The following is an 18,672-nucleotide window of genomic DNA, read 5'->3' on the forward strand; positions in this document are numbered from 1 at the left end:
CACATGCTGATAACCTATGAAGCGCTAGTAAAAGAGAACGCTCTATTAGCTGGAAAACTACGACTTGATAATAGTGAACAAATAAAGAACTGTCTCGGGAAGAATTCGAAGACGTTTCGGGAAATAAAACATCAGCAGAGGGAGAGAGGGAGGAGGGAAGAAGGGAGGGGAGGGAAGAAGGGAGGGGGAGCGAGGGTAGAAAAGAGGCAGGGAAGGAGGAAGGGAGGAAGGGAAGAAGGGGGGGAGGGAGGGAAGAAGAGAGGGAGGGAAGGAAGAAGAAGAAGAAGAAGAAAGGAGGAAGAAGACGGGGAAGGAGGAAGGGAGGGAGGGAAGGAGGAAGGAGACACGGAAGAAGGGAAGAAGAAAGGGGAAAAGGAGGGAAAAAAGAAAGGAGGGAGGGGGGAAGGAGAGAGGACGGAAAGTAGGGAGGGAAGAAGGGGAAAAGAGGGAGAGAGGAAGGGAAAAAGGTAGAATGGCAGGAAGGAAGGAAGAATGCGCAAAAGATAATGAAACACACAAAACCCCAACTGCATTACCTGACAATAATTTTATTATTATTATAAACACTTTTCATTGATTTATATTCCTAACTGAGTTGTACCTGAGCTCTGACCAAGCTAATGACAGTTAATAACTAAAGGGGTTGCAGTTATTTTACTTCTTAGCCTATCAATGATTCAAGCACTAAAATATGGAAAATGAGCTCAAGAAGGTTGTCATTCCTATCGATAACTACGAAGAAATGTACTGCATCGTTCTGAGTACTATATCGTACCCACCCAGACGTCTCTCTCTCGATGGTTCCTTGCGCTTCGTCACCAGTCACTCGCGTTTCGCGCTCGCCTCTATGCGAAACCATGCAGAAAACGAAGCGCCTGAGGAAGAGGCGGCTGTATTAGAGCATATGTCTGAGGTATCCTGCGAATACATACCACCGAAGCAGCCTCTTTATTCGGCTTTATTCGCAAGCTACCTCAGAGAAGAAAGAATCGTGTGAATTACGTCGTTATGTTCAAATGAAACCTCTTGGAAGTACCAACGTATGTTCAACTTATTAGCTTTGGGTTTTGTTTTTTGCTGTTGCTATTACTTTTCTTTTCAGTATTAACGCGTATTATGAGACTTTTCCAGTGCAAAAAAGAACAAGATCAACATTCAGCCATCTTAAGCGAACAAGAATTGATTATATAAACACCAATGAAATACCAGGTGAGCTTTAGCGCGAAATTATGAAATCTTCACACGTTATTTTCACATGTGACAAGATCACCGTTGCTATGGCTACATAATAAATCGCGCCTTTCGCAGCAAAAAAATATTTGAGTGAAATGGTTTGGCATGTCATTGGTGTTTATATAATAAATAGAACATTACAAGGCCGCTTGGAGATACGAAATTTCTCTTCTCGTGTTGAAAAATATTTCACTCGTTCGCACTCGGCGCGGCTATGTAATATCCTCTATTCATTATATGGCCTAAAAGAGAACTTTCTCTTGAGGGACCAAAGCGGGAAATCCCGCGAGCGGGCAAGATGGGCCAATCAGGGCACAGAACTGACTGCACCTTGCCGCTGCGGAATCAGTCATATAATAAACCTTCCCACCGAAACGACAACTTGCTACTTTATGAATCAAAGATGAAGTATTAACTGATGGGGAGTTTATGATAATAAAATGGTTCATATCTTGGAGAATAAAGTATCTTCTTCGGTGAATTCAATTCAGTGATTCGCCTCAGATCACAGGTACCAAATGACATGAGGAAAACTGGTTGAAAATAGGTTAGGCCTTAAAAGGCAGTACATCAATTTCAATAATAATTACATCTTAACTAAAATCGTTCTCCTTAATTTAAATAGAAAGTGTTGTTCAACGCAAGCAGAAACCACTTCCTGAAACCCAGCCGCTAATTAAAATCCGCACCTTAATTTTCAGTAATGGTACACGCTGGCGGGTAATTATCTGTTATTCCTGAATATTAGGAAAACTGTCCACTTCTCCAGTTTCTGTGTTTGGGATGCTGTCAACTTCGTAGCTAACTTTATATTTTAACCTGATCTTTTCCTGTGATATAAAAAAAAATTTTCCAAGAGTTAGCATTTACGATTCTTAGCCTCAAACACATGAATAGCTACATTTTTACAACATTCAGTTCCTAGTGATTACAAGCTAATTTGAATTTATCCTCTTGAGCGAAAACTTAGTTATATCAATTGCCCAAAAACTTCTCCATGAGTTTAAGCATCTATTCGTATTTTAAAACAATTAATTCATAGTCCTTTACACATCTTAATAATGCAATAACGTCACGAAAAGACGTTTCAGTACACTGGTCAGATTTTGTCTCTTGGTACTCCGTGGCAAAACAAAACAAAAGAAACAAGTAGAGGCCAAAAACCGCTGTCAGAAACCTTTCGCAATATAAATCATCAACAAGGGAAAGATTGTACCTCAACGGAAAAAAGGAATGATGCCATACGCACGATCAGAGGGATTATCCACTCAGCAGTTCGGCAATGACAGAGCTTACCTTTGCGGGGTTAGCTATCAGCATGACTTGAGTGATGGCTGAAGGAGGAAGGATGGGGTTATAACCCGGTAACTCGCTCCCTGATGGAGGCTGAAGCTTCACTCTCATCGTCTGCAAAACAAAGCAAGACCCCACGATAACGTCCGAAATTCATATCTAATTTTGATGCGAGTACTGGAACCTTGCTGGTGACCCATTTTCCACAAATGTGGCCGGTCAAAGAGATTTGAGGAAAAAAAATATGTAATTTGTTTGCCCACGGAGCACTTAAGAGTTCTTAAGAACTCGTTGAAACGTATCCGTGCGTTTCAGATCGAATTGGAATTTGGAAGTGTTGGTTTTTAAGGAGAGGGGAAAACCGGAGTACCCGGAGAAAAACCTCTTGGAGCAAGGGAGAGAACCAACAACAAACTCAACCCACATATGGCGTCGACGCCAGGATTTGAACCCGGGCCGCACTGGTGGGAGGCGAGTGCTCTCACCACTGCGCCACCCTTGCTCTCTCGAAAAAAGTAAATGAAGGTGAATACACGGGTGCGCTAATGACAGAGGCCCGGATTAAGGAAGCTGATGAGTACAAAAAAGGCAAATACAAAAACAAGAAAATGGAGTAAATTGACATACTGTTTTTCACCCAAAAGGCTCTCAATTTTCACTGAGCTCACCTTTTCCGAATAAGCTCCCTTTTCCCTCGGCCAAAGCAGCTGATAAGTGCACCCTACCCTGCTCCGCCCCATCAGCAAAGGTTTATAAACAAAGAAAAGACATAATGGTCGAGAGAAACCTCTTATCTTCTTACCTTTGGTACTGCAGCTTGGAAGATAAAATTTTTAACCGCTGAAGACAGCGAACTCATGGTGGATATGACAACTATCATTAGATCATTCCTATTTAACTCTGCACTTGTCTGTAAATTAAGTGGAGCAAATTGACAAAGTGTTAAATAAATTAATAGTCAGACGAGAAGGGCTAGCCGATGAGTTACCCTGACAATGGTGGTGGTGATGATGATGATGATGATGATGCCTACCCCTCTCCTAAGTCAACATTAACACTTACTTCTCACTTAGGGCAAAATGTTGAGTTAGGGGAGGGGTAGGTGGGCAGTTTCCCAGAAACCTAACTTGATCCCTAGCTCTCCGTGTAAAGGAAAGGGGGGAAAATCGTGAGGAGATGGCTTGCTCGCGATTTTTTTCCATGTTTCCTCCACCAAAGGAGTCTGATCCCAAGATAGATGATAACCGATGCGTTTTTGTGAAAGCTGTACTAACAAATGACGATGATGCTACAGATTATGACGATGATGATTTCTTACTCAAATTACTCCCTTAAGGGTCAGACTGTAGAGTTAATAATTTGCACTGAATGTACACAATATAAGACTTTTGTCGCAACGCATAACAGGACATAACTCACATCACCAGGACTTACCTTTGCAAAATGGAAAATTATTCTGATGCCGTTCTTGTCAAGAGCTGTTAGTGGTGGATGGCTTCCTATGGAAATGAAAAGGGGAAGCGTTGTAGTTTGATTCTTCCGGCTGAACTTGTAAAATGTTATCTCATTCCCCGATCAAAATGACAGTTAATCCCACAAGTCAAAAATCGGAGAAATGTATGATTAAAATAATTACGAGCGAACACAATCAACGCATTAAAAACAAAGGCCCTGGCCGAAAGAAGGCGGAATGTGGCAGCAGGTTTACTGAAACACGCATGTGCGCAAAGTACACGAACGACATCTCTGGACATAATTTTTAGCCACCTCATTTCGATTAGACGAGCAACCACGTAAAGCAAAGCGAACAGACTCTGTCTTCTTCAGCTTTCGGAACGATTAACTCATGGAAGAACGCTCTTTCTGTATTACAGGTACTTTTAGTGGGGAAACTACAATAGCTTGTGTCGATTTTTTCACGTTTGACGTATTTGACAGGAAGCGGCGTTCTGTGCACTCGTGTTTTTCGCTTGCTTGACGTTATCTGACAAAGTGAGGCTGTTTTGAAGTCTTTTCTACGACTGACTGATAAAAGGTTGCACTAGGTAAACATACTGTTCAAGAAAGTCATTATTTCAAATAATTCCAGTCTGGAAATCCAAAGCAATAATCTCAATAGAGGCTTAGAGCCTATTATTAGATCTGCACGTCTAAAGGTTTGTTAAGCCGCGGATTTAAGTTAGACTTCGTTTAAATAACCGACCATTCCTGTTTACCTGGTTTTATGGTATCTAAAGGCACAAATACATTGTCCAGGGCGGCAGGTACAGTTGGTTTAGGTGGTGCTGTGACAGAAGCGAAGCTTGCAGGTGAATTGGAACTTAAATTAAGTAAACCGGCAGGCTGTGGTGATAATGCAGCACTTGGCTCAAGCCCAAGTGATAGTAAGCTGTCTGTTGACGGGCCTGTAACCTGCTGCTGCTGCTGCTGCTGCTGCTGCTCGGGTGCTGCTTTTTCCTGTAATGGTGTTACAGTTTGTTTCTGTTTCTGTTGTTGTTTCTGTGTCTGCAGCATTTCCTGACCCAGTAGGTCAAGGGCACTGGGAGGCTTTGTTGGCTCGTTTCCTTTCCGGTTCACCGTTCCTCGGCCTCCGGACCCAGTGGTTGCCATGGTGAGGCTACTCGAACCCATACTCATTGGCCCTGGTCTGGGTGGCATTGACATTACTCCCAGTCCAATGGGTTGGAAAGGTATTCTAGGCATTTGTCCTGTTGCCATATAAGCAGGCGGGCCCACACCGGGTGTTTGGTATTGACCCATGGGTCGGACCACGCCCACTGTTGAAGACATATTCGTTGGGCCCATGCCAAAATTCTGAGCTGGTGCTCCCCAAGGTCCCATACTGGCTGGTTGTTGCGCTCCCTGTGGTAATTTTACACACAGTAAAGTGAATTTAGGGCTCCTTACGAAACTGGGGCCTTTTTGTCAGAACTCTCAATAATTAACGGGCCCGAAAAGCGGTAATTGTTGTTTTCATATACATTTTCATATAACATGAAAAAACTATCAGTTGATTAAACAAAATGGGCTGGTTTGTTAGCTTCATGTAGGACCCACGATTTTATTCTTTACATTTTGATTTGAATATTTGATTACAGAACTGAAAAGTTACCGGGACTTTCGAGGTTACCCCTCACTTTTTACATACCAAGTACAAACTGAATGAAATACATGTACTGTATCTTGTAATTGATGGATCTCAAAAAAAACTGTACCTGGATCGGCAAATGCACGGTGGAAGCTGCAGGTGGAGCATCAATGTCATGAAGCCCTGAAAAACAATGTTACAGCATTCTCTCTTGGTTACAGTTATCAAGTAGTATCAATAAATCACAAACCAAGTGGAAAAAAAAGGTTTAAAATTCAGTCTACACTTTGTTGTGCTCAAAATATGTGGGTACATTTTGAAAGCCATATTAAAACGACAGAAATATAACGGTGAGTTTGCGCAAACTGCACACCAGAAAGAAGACCAATTACATGAACATTTGTTATTGATCAGTACACAATACATTGATAACGCCAAAAAAGGGCAAATTTCCGGCCACATTTCCCTTTCTTCCCAAGCAAAGTAATGCTCTGATGAGTCCATATGAATATTTCTAAAATAGGCATGGACCGTAAACGTTACGTACCAAGCCAATTTTAGAAGGATTTGTCTAGGGTCATCAGGGCATAAAGGTGCTTATATCTCCCCGCTAATTTGCACTAACAGGCTGATATTTGGCAAGGGCGCTTTTTTCACCTTCTTCTTTCTGAATTTACTAACCAATCCCACAATCTCATAAATTCGATTATTTGCGCTGTCACGCTTCTCTTCTCTTTACGTGACATCCGTGATTAAATAAATAAATACCTCAATACTTACCAAGGGCCTTAAGTTCGTTTTCCAGTACACTAGAAGCAGGTGTTTCTGCTGAATCAGCTGTCTGACCGCCTACACCTAAATCAATAAGTGTGGACGCAGGTCCTGTTGACACCTCATGTACATCTGCAGTCTGAGTTGTTGGAGGGAGTGTTGGTTCAGTCCTAGCGGACACGCCAGGGGCTAATCCAAATATCTTTCGGTAGTACTCTAACACTCGTGATAGATCATCATTTACCCGTAGGATTTCAGCTGAAAAAGTCAGCACAACAACTACAGTTAGTTCTTTTTTTTAAAAAAAAAATGTATTAAATTTGATTTGCTGCACTAAACTAGGGTTGGTTCTTCCCACAAAGAGCACAATTCCACGAGTTTTCCAGAAATATATCAGAAAATGTTAACGTCCAGGGCCTAATTGTTTGAAGGCCAATTAACGCTAACCCAGGGTTAAATTTAAAGCTGGGTTTCTTTTTCTTTTGTTCAAAAGCATTTTCCGGGATAACTTTCTGTATTCTTTTTAGAGTATCCAACCATCAAATTGTAGACTAAGAATATAACTGAATTTGCCTCTTAAGCTTTTATATCTGATTCAAATTTCCCCTTAACCCTAGGTTATCCAGACTTGCCAAGTCTCACGACTTTGTCGTGATTCTCACGATTTCACGACCTATCTCACGTTCTCACGAGTTGGCAACTGATTTTTCAAGCTCTCTCCAAAGTCAAACTCCAAACAATTTTGGAATTGTAGGGTTCGTTTCCAAGTCAGATATCAATAGATAGCCAGCTCAATTCGAAGAAAACGCTTAGCGTTCGCGTTTGATTGCATTCTTCTAGCCTACCGCTACTTGCCGCTGCCACCAACTGTGAGGCTGTTTCTCTCAAGATGGCCGCCAAAAAAACATAAAAATTACAAAACCTATAACTCGTAAAATTGATCGTGATGTTTACTGCTCCAGCTTTAAAGTGATAGGTGACTTCCAATACCCATAACCTCCACTGAAAGTCCTTCCAATAGGAAATTTGGGACATCTCACGACCTTTTACCCATTTCTCATTACTTTTCTCAGGTCTAGGTTCAGAGTCTCACATTTTTTGCCTTTTGGGGGTTAGCAAGTCTGGTTATCTTAACTCTGCTTTTAACAACCCGGCCCAGTTCAATTGTTGCATGCACTTGTGCTGAATCTAATGCAAATGAGCAAGGACCGTAGATTTTCACCATTAGCATTAAATTTGATTCAGCACACATGAAATGCAATGTTTAAACCGGACCTAAGACAAAGATTAGTCATACAACTAAACACTATAAAATGCTTTTCAGTTATTTCATGGAAATTAATTTCTAAATGAAAAAATCAAAGGAAGATGCACGTAAATAAGGAGAAATATCCAACTGCTGTTTTCTACAGTAGAGCATTGGAAGAAAATTCTGAATTTCCAGGTATTTTCTAGACAACCCAGGAGAAGTACAGATCCTAAATCATCTAAAAATATCTTTATATCTGATTAGAACCAAAGGAGTTTTTCATAGTTGATTTATCTGACCTAGCCCCTCATCACCATCTTCGGTTGCTGAACTTGCTAATCTAAACAGCTGTGGTCTCATCTTATCACAGGCATCATAAAGCTCCTATCAATTAAACAACAAAATGTATACATTATACCAAGTGCAGAAGTCCAGTATACAAAGCAAACACCCTCGAAAGCTGAGGATTAAATTAAATACATGTTTCATGTTTCATTCCTTTCACGGGTTAAGATGAACTCAACAAAATGGCCCGCTCCCAATGTATGGGTCTTCTTAGCTCAAATGGTAGAGCACTGCAGTGCTAATGCAGAGGCCAGGGGAGTTCGAATCCCGTTGAAGTCCCGAGATTTTTTTTCAGGTTTATTTGCAATTGCTTAAATTGCAACAACCACTGTGACGTTCATATCTTCATTCGAAATTTGTCTTTTCACAGTTCACATCATCTTTATTTTTCATTCCTTTCACAGGTTAAGATGAACTCAACAAATTGGACTCCTGCCAATGTATAGGTCCTCATAGCTCAAATGGTAGAGCACTATAATGCTAATGCAGAGGCGATGAGTTCAAATTCTGTTGCAGTCCCAAAAAATTTTTTTCGGGTTTAGTTGCAATTGCTTAAATTGCAACAACCACTGTGATGATCATGTCTTCATTCAAAATTTGTATTTCCATAGTTCACATCATCTTCATAAATTAAATGCAGTTAAATGAAAATTTAATTTATTTAGATGCATAGATTCACAAAGAGCAGCAATTTAACTAAGAAGCATATCGCAAAGAGCAGCTGGCATGGTCTGCTTATGGCTGTCAGCAGGAAATAAATATTACAGCCTTTAAGCAAATAACTATGGCGACCTCTACCAAAGTCCTAAAACGACACAGTGCACATGCTTGGAAATGACAGTTCGCCACAGTTCCAAATACTGTAATATGAAAACCTATCAGTCTTGTGGCATAGTAGCTACTAATGTATAAGTCAACTTTTTTCCTATTGTTACGATCACTGGTTTTAAAACGTATCATAGGTTGTTATTCACTTTATCAAGAAAGTATTTGACGCTTCCCGTTTTCCAGTCATAACATCTTCCCTGCATTTTACTGACAGCGAAATTTAATGAACAAGTCCACAACTGCCATAGTAGAGGTCGCCATAGTGATTAGCTTGAAGTCCCTATTAGTGTGTAAACTGAGCATGAAGCTTATAATTCAGCCTGTTAAATTATTACAAGTTCACTGGACCATAACGATTATGTTACTTACCTTCATCAACTCCTTGTCCTGTGCAGGAGAGCTTGGGCTGTAGTGGTTCAACATCTCTGTTAACAATTTGATGTTATTGCAGCATGTGTCTACTTCTGTGTTTCTTTTCACTTGCCGTTCTATCTTCATTTCATCCTTATCAAAATAAATACAACAGATCATGTACTATTTCATAGGATAACACATCTAGAACAGTATTCAAATATTATTGCAGAAGTATTTATAAAAATTAATTTACAATCTAAGGCAGTTCACTAGTTCCAGGAAGTAATCCAATTTCATTTATGGGAAACACAGATTATTTCACTCAAAAGTTTGGTTTATTACTTCATCAGTGTGCAACAAAAGTCCTGTTCAATAGCCTGGTGCTGGTGGAGCAACCTGTCATGCCAAGCTATCCTGCTTTAACTATTGCATCATTGTCGTCCTAAGAGGAAGCAACATTAATTTGCCAAAGAAAATAGGATAAAATTGAGGTTCATGAAAAAGGAGTTGGTTGTCATACATGACTGCTCTGGGATTATAAACTTTAGCAACAACTAGGCAAGTGCTTTTTTGTCTTGTTTTGTGTCCGATAGGCCATTTGCACTTAGAGGCATGTGACATCGTTTTTATGAAAATGAAAGTTATATGATTTTGCCTTCGAAAGACGATTAGTGGGTCATATCTTAAACAAAATAATGGTAATTTGGTTTTTCAAACCCGAACCATTTTCTTAAAATGAATAAGTTCGTAAATGGTCACGAGACCAAAATTTGATTTTTAAAATTATGAATTACCTCTCTCTGAACACAAATTTTGCACTTAAACTTCAAGGAGAATGTTGAAAAGATGAAGTGATAACGTTTACAGCACATCTGAGCATAAATATGAAACGTAGAACAAGATATGAGCAAGAAGTAGTTTTGGCCGCCATGTTGGAGGGCAAAAGTATGCCCTCCAACATGGCGGCCAATACAAATCATGCTACTTTGCTGAAAAATCAAAGTGCCATAAAATATCTTCCTTAAATGCGTTTCCTCTCAAATTTCGGGTGTAAGATAATTTTTGTGTGCTCTAACAGTTTTTGGCATCAGCAAGATTCCAACTCGTTGTTCAAAGGAAGCATTGGTCACGTGACCTCTTAGTGCAAGTGGCCTATTGGTATCAACCACCCCCACATCTTATAAACATGGATATGTCACAGGTCAAAATTAAATTCAGGTTAAAATCTTTTAAACCTAGGTTGATTCTCCATTTTCCCTGTGTATCACTTAGGGCTACGAGTAAAGAAAGTTACAATGCTTATGAAATCTTATCATAGATGAATGCGTTCTATGCTAACATCTTTAGCACAATAAAAAACACTCTTGCTCTTATTTAGATGTCTGTTTTAGTATGATGTCCTTCAGAGGTCAATTTAAGCTTGAGCCACATTGGTCTCCCTTAGGGGTTTAATTTTAGTTTTCAGACAAGCATCCCCGTCACTTTTGTGTGAAAGTCCATCCACCACCCCCCCCCCCCCCCCTCCCCCACCTCTACCCGGGAAACAATATTTCTCTTGTTACCTGTCTGACCATGGTCTTAATCAGTCTGTTTGCTGCTTGTAAATCTTCTGGATGTGAACTCTTCAAAAGCCGAGACAGAAGCTAAATAAACAATGTACATTAATGTACAAACAAAAACAAATTAGTGAACAGTCATGCATGCATGTTTTGATAGATGAATAAACTTATGTTAATAAGCAGGTCAGCTAAAATCTGCCAGATATTCCTCAGGAATACAACCTAAACTGTATTCCTTTAATACCATAATCATTCAAATCCCAAGCTATAAAAATATTTAGAACTTTTTACATATTTATACATACCCAGAAGATAACAGGATTTACATGTATCTTATCAAAAAAACATATCAAGTTATATCTTTCAAAAAAGCTAACCTTTGATTTTTCTTCATCCTCAAATATTGTATCTTTGGGTCTTTCAGGTGGTGGATCCTATCAACAAAAAAGTTACGTGTATTATTATATCATTATTACTGACCATGGTGTTTTTCTTAACTTACACTAACTCAAAATAATGAGCATTTCATGTTAGGTTTTTAAAGATACATGTGTAAATAAAGTAGTAAGAATATTATTGTATTGATGAGATGTGAAAGAGTGTGAAAGTTTCTTTTATCAACTGCCATTCAAAAGAAATCCTGACAAAAAATATTACTAAAAATGAAAATACTCCCTGCAACCTCAGTTTAAACACTAAACTAATAAAAAAACAAAACATAATAAACTATTTAGTACTGGTAATCAGGGTGCGAAGAAATTCAGTTTTACAGCTTGCCATTTGGGCAAGCTGCAGCTATAACATGTACTAGCCCAACAGTCATTTTAATTAGCCAAAAAAAATTGAGGAGCAGGGTTGATTACAGATGTTCTGTCATTTAAATTTCCCAAAAATTCATTTTGCATCGGGCAAGTTAAGTTGCATGCTGCAGGCAATACAATAATATTAATACAAATGACAAAAGTTTACACGTATCTTAATTCAGTGTTATGTAAATGAATCAATAAGAAATATCACATAAAACCATAATCATAATATATTATTAGCATTTATCATGTCATCCCATAGCAATTATTTTAGCATTGGATTGGCTTCTGTAACTTGGAGTATCCTTAATTTAGTATTTACCAAATCAGTGAATAGCAATTTTAGCGCATTTTGATTGGCTCCTGTAACTCGGAATAACCTTGGCTATTCACTGTTTTGCGACCAGAGCCAAGATGGCGTCACATTTAGAATATGAAATTTGAGCGATAAATGAATCAGTGGTATAAAATAAATACCAAGAAAGCGACAAACTTTGGATTGTCAATGTTTACTGGTAGGTAGAAAATTATTTTCATACTAAATTTGCAACAAAATTGTAAAAATGCTCTTGACAATATCCCCAAAATGTTTGAAAATGTAGACAAAGTTCCTACTAAGTGACATTTTTAATTTACAAAAAGTTACTTTTTCATTTTTCTCCAGCTGACTTGGTAAATACAAAACAACCATCCCCCTCAGGGTCGGTGAACAGCACTAGATATGTACCTCGAAGCTTCGCATCTTGGTATATATCCTCCACTATTCACCTCCCCTTTGGGGGATAGTTGTATAATATTCATTTTTTTAGGGCACAAGTCAATATTACGGTGTTCTGTTTCACAACAGTTTCAGAAGATATAACATTTTACCCCCCTCAAGGTCAGTACATGGTGCTTTACAGCCTGTATATAAAATTCAAAACTTTCATCACTGTATAACTATTGTATACTTTCAACCATTATTTACCTTCCAATTAGGGGATACTGTACTACGTTAATAAATAAGATAACAACATCAACAGCACTATAGTCAATACGTACTACAGGCTTCGCATAAGGATCTTGAGGGTCCTTTGTAACAATTCCTGCAAAAATAACAATCATGGGAAATTACATTGTAGAGCAAGCAATGAATGTCCCCTATACTTTTTTCATGAAGCATGATTGGGGACACTCTTTTATCCTTGGGAAGGGCAATTATTTAAGTTTTTATTTATTCATGATTTATGATTACCAATCCCAAGACAACTTTTATGTGTATCTCAAATCAGTTTAGGAATTAAAGGGTGACACCTGGACACCAATTTTCTTGAAGTTCTTTTTAGTGCATGGCCCATACCTGACCTTGCAAATTCTTGTTGTGTGACCAAACAGCTGTGACGACACTTCAGCAAGGCAGGTCATTAAGCCTGACTCATCCCACGTCTTCTCCTTTGTCTCTCTTAAATAAATGTGGGAAGCGCATGCAGAATGTATGTGTGAGAAGGTGGTGGTGGGCAGGGGGGGGGGAGGTGTTGAAGGGATCTGCTGTTCTGTTACAGCCTACAAAGGACAAGAGACGACTGGGTATGAGTCAGGATCAAAGCCGTCAGGATTGTTTTCTTTTGTTTTATTCCACTTGATAGTGGAGTCACATTGATGGGAGTATTAACTTTACATATCACTTCATCACTTTTAAGACAAAAAAACTAAATAAATATTACTTTTTAAGAGAATGGTACAAAGCACATAAATCTACAGGGAAACCTTTGTGAATTATAACATATAAAAACATAATACAATATAAACTCAATCAATCTACAGCAAAGTACATGATCATATTTCTTGATATTATAGTTACTGTACCTGTCTGTTTTAGCATTTTATAAGCCTCTATAATTTTGGTTTCTTTTGGTAATCCTACCGTCCAACTGTACATCAGTTCTATAATACGTTTTTTAACTGCATCAGGTGTCCAGTCTCCATCATACTGGGGTCAACATAAAAAGAGACTGGCAATCAGAAGGTAAATGGCTAATACATTCAACATAATATGGTTTATAGTGAATTATTCATGGAGAATCTGTCAGCAGCCAGCAAACTTGCAAGCCAGGTGCAATTTCACCTTAAAATATACCTGATACTTTCATTATTATAATGTGATAACTACCATTGACATACAGGGGTTTCAGTAAGCACGAATGGCAGACAAAAATGCATTGGCTACTTGCTCAGAACAGTCAGCTACTTTCCCCCCCCCAAAAAAAGCAACTTGTTTTAATAATGTTGTAAACAAAAAAACATCATAAAAACTGAATGAAAACGTTAGCTTAATTATGATGTGTTTTCAAGAACCACTGGTGTTATGTTATGCTTCAGTTACACAATGCTCTTTTTCAGTTAATTTTTCTCATGTTCTTCAAAAGTTTACGCAGACTTTGTTTACGTGCGAATGTTCTTAATTCTGAATATTGACATTTGTCCACTGCTTGTAAGAATTGATTGCGTGGATGTGAAACCTGAATGAAAGCTACGTGTATATTTTCTTGAATGAAAAACACACTTATTTGTACCCAATTTAGTCCCCTCAAAACTGGAAATCGCAATTAAGGGCTTTGAAATTCCTAAATTTTCTGGCAGAGCATGCTTCCAGACCTCTTTAAAAGAAGGGGACTAACAGCTACAGTCAGTTACTCTACTCAAACCTGCTGGCTACTTCAATAATTTGTTATTGAAAACCCTGGACATAACAGTGATCTCTCTCTTATGACAGTACGAGATTTAAACAGTTAAAAATAAACAATTTTCTTTCATTTGTACATGATAGTTTTGTGTTGCTGTCAATGATCAAGCATTAAGATAGGTTTTCTTGTCATCCATGGGTTGTGAAAGCCCCTAGCTTCTTACCACTTTGTTGTATTATTTTTTGATATTCAGCATGCAAAGAAAGTAGTGTCCGATAGCCTGGGGCTAGTGAATTTTGCTATCTGGCTAGTGAATTCTGTTTTTAACTTGCCCGATGGGCAAGTGATCTTTTTTGAGGAATTCAAATAACACAAGAACAATGAAATCAATTCTGCTCTACAAAAAGCTTTTGGGGCTAGTTGAAATGACGTCTGGACTAGTAAATGTTACCTTAAGCTTGCCCGAATGGCAAGCTGTAAAAATGATTTTCTTTGTACCCTGCTATTAATAATTATCTGTAGATGTTAAACTAGTCAAATTTGATTTCTGATTAATTTTGATTAACCTAGGTTGTTCCTTGATTTCCTTTGTTTCTTAATAGCACCACAAGACAAAGGAAATTAAGAATTGACCTACATGTAGGTTAAAACCAAATTTGGCCTGTAACATTAGCATTAGGGAAAATAAACTTTGGAAAATCTGGTCACATGCACTAATAAGACAAAATTTCCTTCAATGAACAGATTATTTACAATGGCAAAACTGTCCCAAAAAACAGCACCTTCGACTACAAATAATGTGGTTATCTGAAATATCATTACCTTGGATGAAATAAGTTTGATGAGCTCATTCAAGAATCTGTATTTTCCAACTTCTGTGTGAAATCGCTGGCCACAGTTTTGTACGCAGGCTTCAATAAGCTGATTAAAAGGAAAAGGAAGTATAGGGTAATATACATAAAAGAATGGTTTACTTCATAACTGTACATTGTAAATTCATTAAGGGTTGCCTGAATTACTGTTTCATTGTCTTGCATAATACATTATTTTATAATCAATGGTAAAGTGAAATTGTCTCTGTAAGTACAGACCTCAGGAAATTTGCAGCATTGCAAGCGTGTTTCTTGCATGTAAATCCACCATATCGCACACAAATTACTGCGTGTATTTGACAACTTTCATCTTTGGCTGAAATCAGTGAAGAGATGAACACTGATCTCTTGCCCTCAAACTGTACCGTGAACAACAGTCATATTTTGGGGAAAAATCAGAATGATTGTTTCCCTTACCAGTCCAGCTACAAAATTACTGTTGATTCAGTTTCACTTTGTAGATAAATATTTAAGTAGTTTAATCATTAATTTTTAAGTCTCTTTTAAAATTTCCTAGGGCAATTTTGTTACACAATTGAAACTTGAATTTTTTTGCTGCACTGTTTGAAACGTTTTCAAGGGGCAAGGACATGTGATGTCCGGCACACCAGTATTTTATTTTCATTTTGTTATAAACTCGACTAGCTTTTGAAAAAAAAAAGTGTTGTCTAATTTGGCTCTTTGTTCCCTTAAGGCTGGAAATTCTTTTATTGTTACTTTTTTCTTTGCTGGTTAGAATTTTTTTCCCAACATCAGATTTTCCAACAGAAGCGATTCTATTCTTTTTATCAATGAAGCTTTCCTTATCTCCTCATGTAATCTGATCCATTTTAAGCAGTGAGAATTGCTTGTTTCATATGGAACAATTTTCTGTGCTTGAGCCATTGTTTCAAAAGCTTTTCTTCATTAAAACTTTACATAAATGACCACAAAATTAAAACAAATGCAGCAAGTACTAATTTTCTTTGACTGCTGGGCCAGGTTTGATTATGATAATAATAATAATCATAACTATAACAAAATTCTCAAATCTGATTTCAACTGCCCTGATTTCAGCCTTAATTGGACACTTTGATAGGACAGTACGCGTCATGCCTAAGTAATTGAACAGTATGCGCCATCACGCACGCTTAAATGGCTTTTTTTTTTCACTGCTAGCAAAACAAAATTTCGAATTTCTTGTGTTTTGATTTAAAAAATAGCCTATTATATCACAAATTTTGTTAAAGTTATGATAAATTGGTAACAGAACTTCATGTTGTCCAATTTGGTCTGTAATCATACTCGTGATTAAACAAATCGGACTCCCGCTACGCGGTCGTCTGATTTTGTTAATCACTCGCATCATTACAGACCGTTTTGGACTCCACTTAGTCCTGTTACCATTACTAATTATAATATTAATGATATTATTATGACAATAAGGATATAAACAAGCCTGTGGGCGAGCTCTCTGTTTTAGGGGAAGGGGACTAAAAATCATGAGGACATGGCAAGGAAAAGAAAAAGTAAGGAGAGACTGGGTCTAGCCCATCACTTGGCTTCCTTTAGTTGCTGATTTGTTCCCTTTTTTCCACATTGAGGGGCTTGAATCCAAGCTTAACCCAAAACATGACCTTTTGACCTTTTTGCATATATGTAATCAGGTGCCATTGTTTCCTAGATCATCAGCTGAAAGAGCTGCAGGAGGTGACTAATAAGATTGTTGGCTTTTTTTGGACCTCAGAGTTTCTTTGGAAAAGCACAGTAAGGGATGTTATGATATTTACAGATTGTAAAACTCACATTAAGACCAAGTATTGCTTCCTCTTCATGGGAACTCTTTACTTTTGTTGCTATGTAACGAATCCCAATTTGTGGACTGCCATGTTGTTTTACGTGAAAAGATTTAGAAACAATACAATACAATATTTATTTAGAAACCAAAAAATAAATTAATATTAAAGCTAAAAGTTAACAATAAACTTAATTAAGTTTCTTGGGTAATAAACAACACGCAGCCTGAATCTCCTGTTCTATTTTCGTCTTCATATTTGCATCTCACTGAATAACAAAACCGCATGTTATATCGTACTAGGGTTAGTATTAATTGCCAGTCACAATATAATATTTATTGCCCCCGCAGGGTTCTGGCCCAGAGGCCGAAACCCGAGAAGGCACCCTAATGTCCCCCGCGTAAAGTAAAAGTATCGTATCGTCGTAGTGTTAGTATTCGAAATTTTCTCGATTTGATGAAACTAGGCACGCTCGGTGGTCCTGGTTAATTTTCAGCGTGTGCGCCAGGCTCAGCAACCGCGCAAACTGGGTTTGTCAATGAGTCGCATTCGCCGAATTGTGTCACACACAAGCACAACAAGTGGCTCCAAATCCTCACCCAGGAAGATTTTCCACCGAAACTCCTCTGGAGCGAGAACACCGACTTCAAATTCAGCATGAACAACGAAGGAGAAGACGTCAACAAGAAACCCCGGAGCAAAAGAAACATCGATTAGCACAGCGAAGGCAACGCCGACAGCAAGAGACAGAGGAACAGGAGATTGGAATCAGAGGAATTATGATCGTTTTACACTGTCGAAAACCCAGATTTCTTAGTTTGCCGGTTTCCCCACAGATATATAGATCAAAGTCTGCAAAGTTTCAGCTCTGTATTAAGGCCCGAAGAATAATAATTTTCAGGCGAACTGCACCGGGCCATATTTGTTCTTTGTTTTTGTCTTTTTCTAAATCTGGACATCGAAATAATGCTAAATCTGCTTTTCAATACACTGTTAACAATAACACCATATAATACGCAAAAAAGAAGAAGAAGAAAAGAAAGAACAACGTATGGACCTTTAAGACGATATTCGCAGTTGGTCACCCATCCACTTAGAATTTGTAACCCCGACCGACAGGGCTTAACTTGAGTGCCCTTACCAGGGTTAGTTTATTGCGAAATCATTTATATCAGTTGCGTTCAAGAATGTCACACTCGAATCCAAAGCATTCGTTCGACACATTAGTTATAGGACATTTATATTATTAGTTACAAATAAATAATTAAAGATGGTTTTTTTGTTTAACACGCGTTCTATTACATTTGCAGTGTTGGTTGAACTCATTATGGGATGTATAAAAAACAATGTTCCATCCTAAGAATGACATGTATCTGGATTTTCATAAACCCAGGAAACAAAGTGTAATAATTGAAAAAACACAACAGAAAACAAAAGAATTACACTCAGAAACTCTAATACGAAAACTGCATTTCAAAGGTTCATAGCAAATACATGGACAACCACAAGGAGTCTTCATTCGGGTTTTAAAAGGTCGGGGGCAGATTTAGTGACAACTATGACTAGTTTTTAAAGGTAAACTTCAGGAAGACCTACCCATCCAGATCTAGATTAATTCTGTCACATACTGGAGATCTGTAATCAACTCCATCGTTTGTTTTTGATGGATCCGTTGCTTTATCTAGGAGAAAGTTTTTCCGTAAGTAATCTCGGGAGATTGACCAAAAGAAACTCAAACTTTCAACATAATATACTCTACCAATCAAAGTCTCCAACGTTTCCGCCATCTTGCCCTTTCAACTTCGCTTATACGCATGCGTTAGAGGGAAGCGCGGT

At 38.2% G+C, this 18,672-nt stretch overlaps 1 protein-coding gene across 1 annotated transcript; it reads right to left on the reverse strand.

The window, feature by feature from the left end:
* Positions 1–1,254: 1,254 nt before the first annotated feature.
* Positions 1,255–18,643, reverse strand: LOC140941213 (ADP-ribosylation factor-binding protein GGA1-like). The gene is made up of 17 exons (XM_073390190.1): positions 18,596–18,643; positions 18,433–18,517; positions 16,847–16,922; positions 15,012–15,110; positions 13,372–13,495; positions 12,568–12,611; positions 11,098–11,154; positions 10,724–10,804; positions 9,177–9,311; positions 7,934–8,018; positions 6,395–6,643; positions 5,742–5,797; positions 4,743–5,388; positions 3,961–4,025; positions 3,329–3,436; positions 2,530–2,640; positions 1,255–2,063 (listed from the first exon to the last, which is right to left on the reverse strand). The coding sequence occupies exons 1-17, from the start codon at positions 18,621–18,623 to the stop codon at positions 1,965–1,967; spliced, it is 2,148 nt and encodes a 715-aa protein (XP_073246291.1). The 5' UTR covers positions 18,624–18,643; the 3' UTR covers positions 1,255–1,964.
* Between the last annotated feature and the right edge of the window lie 29 nt (positions 18,644–18,672).

The sequence above is a fragment of the Porites lutea genome, chromosome 6 (assembly GCF_958299795.1).
Source record: "Porites lutea chromosome 6, jaPorLute2.1, whole genome shotgun sequence".
Taxonomy (NCBI): domain Eukaryota; kingdom Metazoa; phylum Cnidaria; class Anthozoa; order Scleractinia; family Poritidae; genus Porites; species Porites lutea.

What these genes read in the sequence shown, in the direction of transcription:
- LOC140941213 (XM_073390190.1), bottom strand. Translation starts at nt 18,623, where the DNA reads ATGGCGGAAACGTTGGAGACTTTGATTG. An exon ending in AACGTTGGAGACTTTGATTG is followed by an intron (nt 18,518 to 18,595) that starts GTAGAGTATATT and finishes ACTTTCTCCTAG; the next exon opens with ATAAAGCAACGGATCCATCA. An exon ending in TAATTTTCCATTTTGCAAAG is followed by an intron (nt 3,437 to 3,960) that starts GTAAGTCCTGGT and finishes CTTAATTTACAG; the next exon opens with ACAAGTGCAGAGTTAAATAG.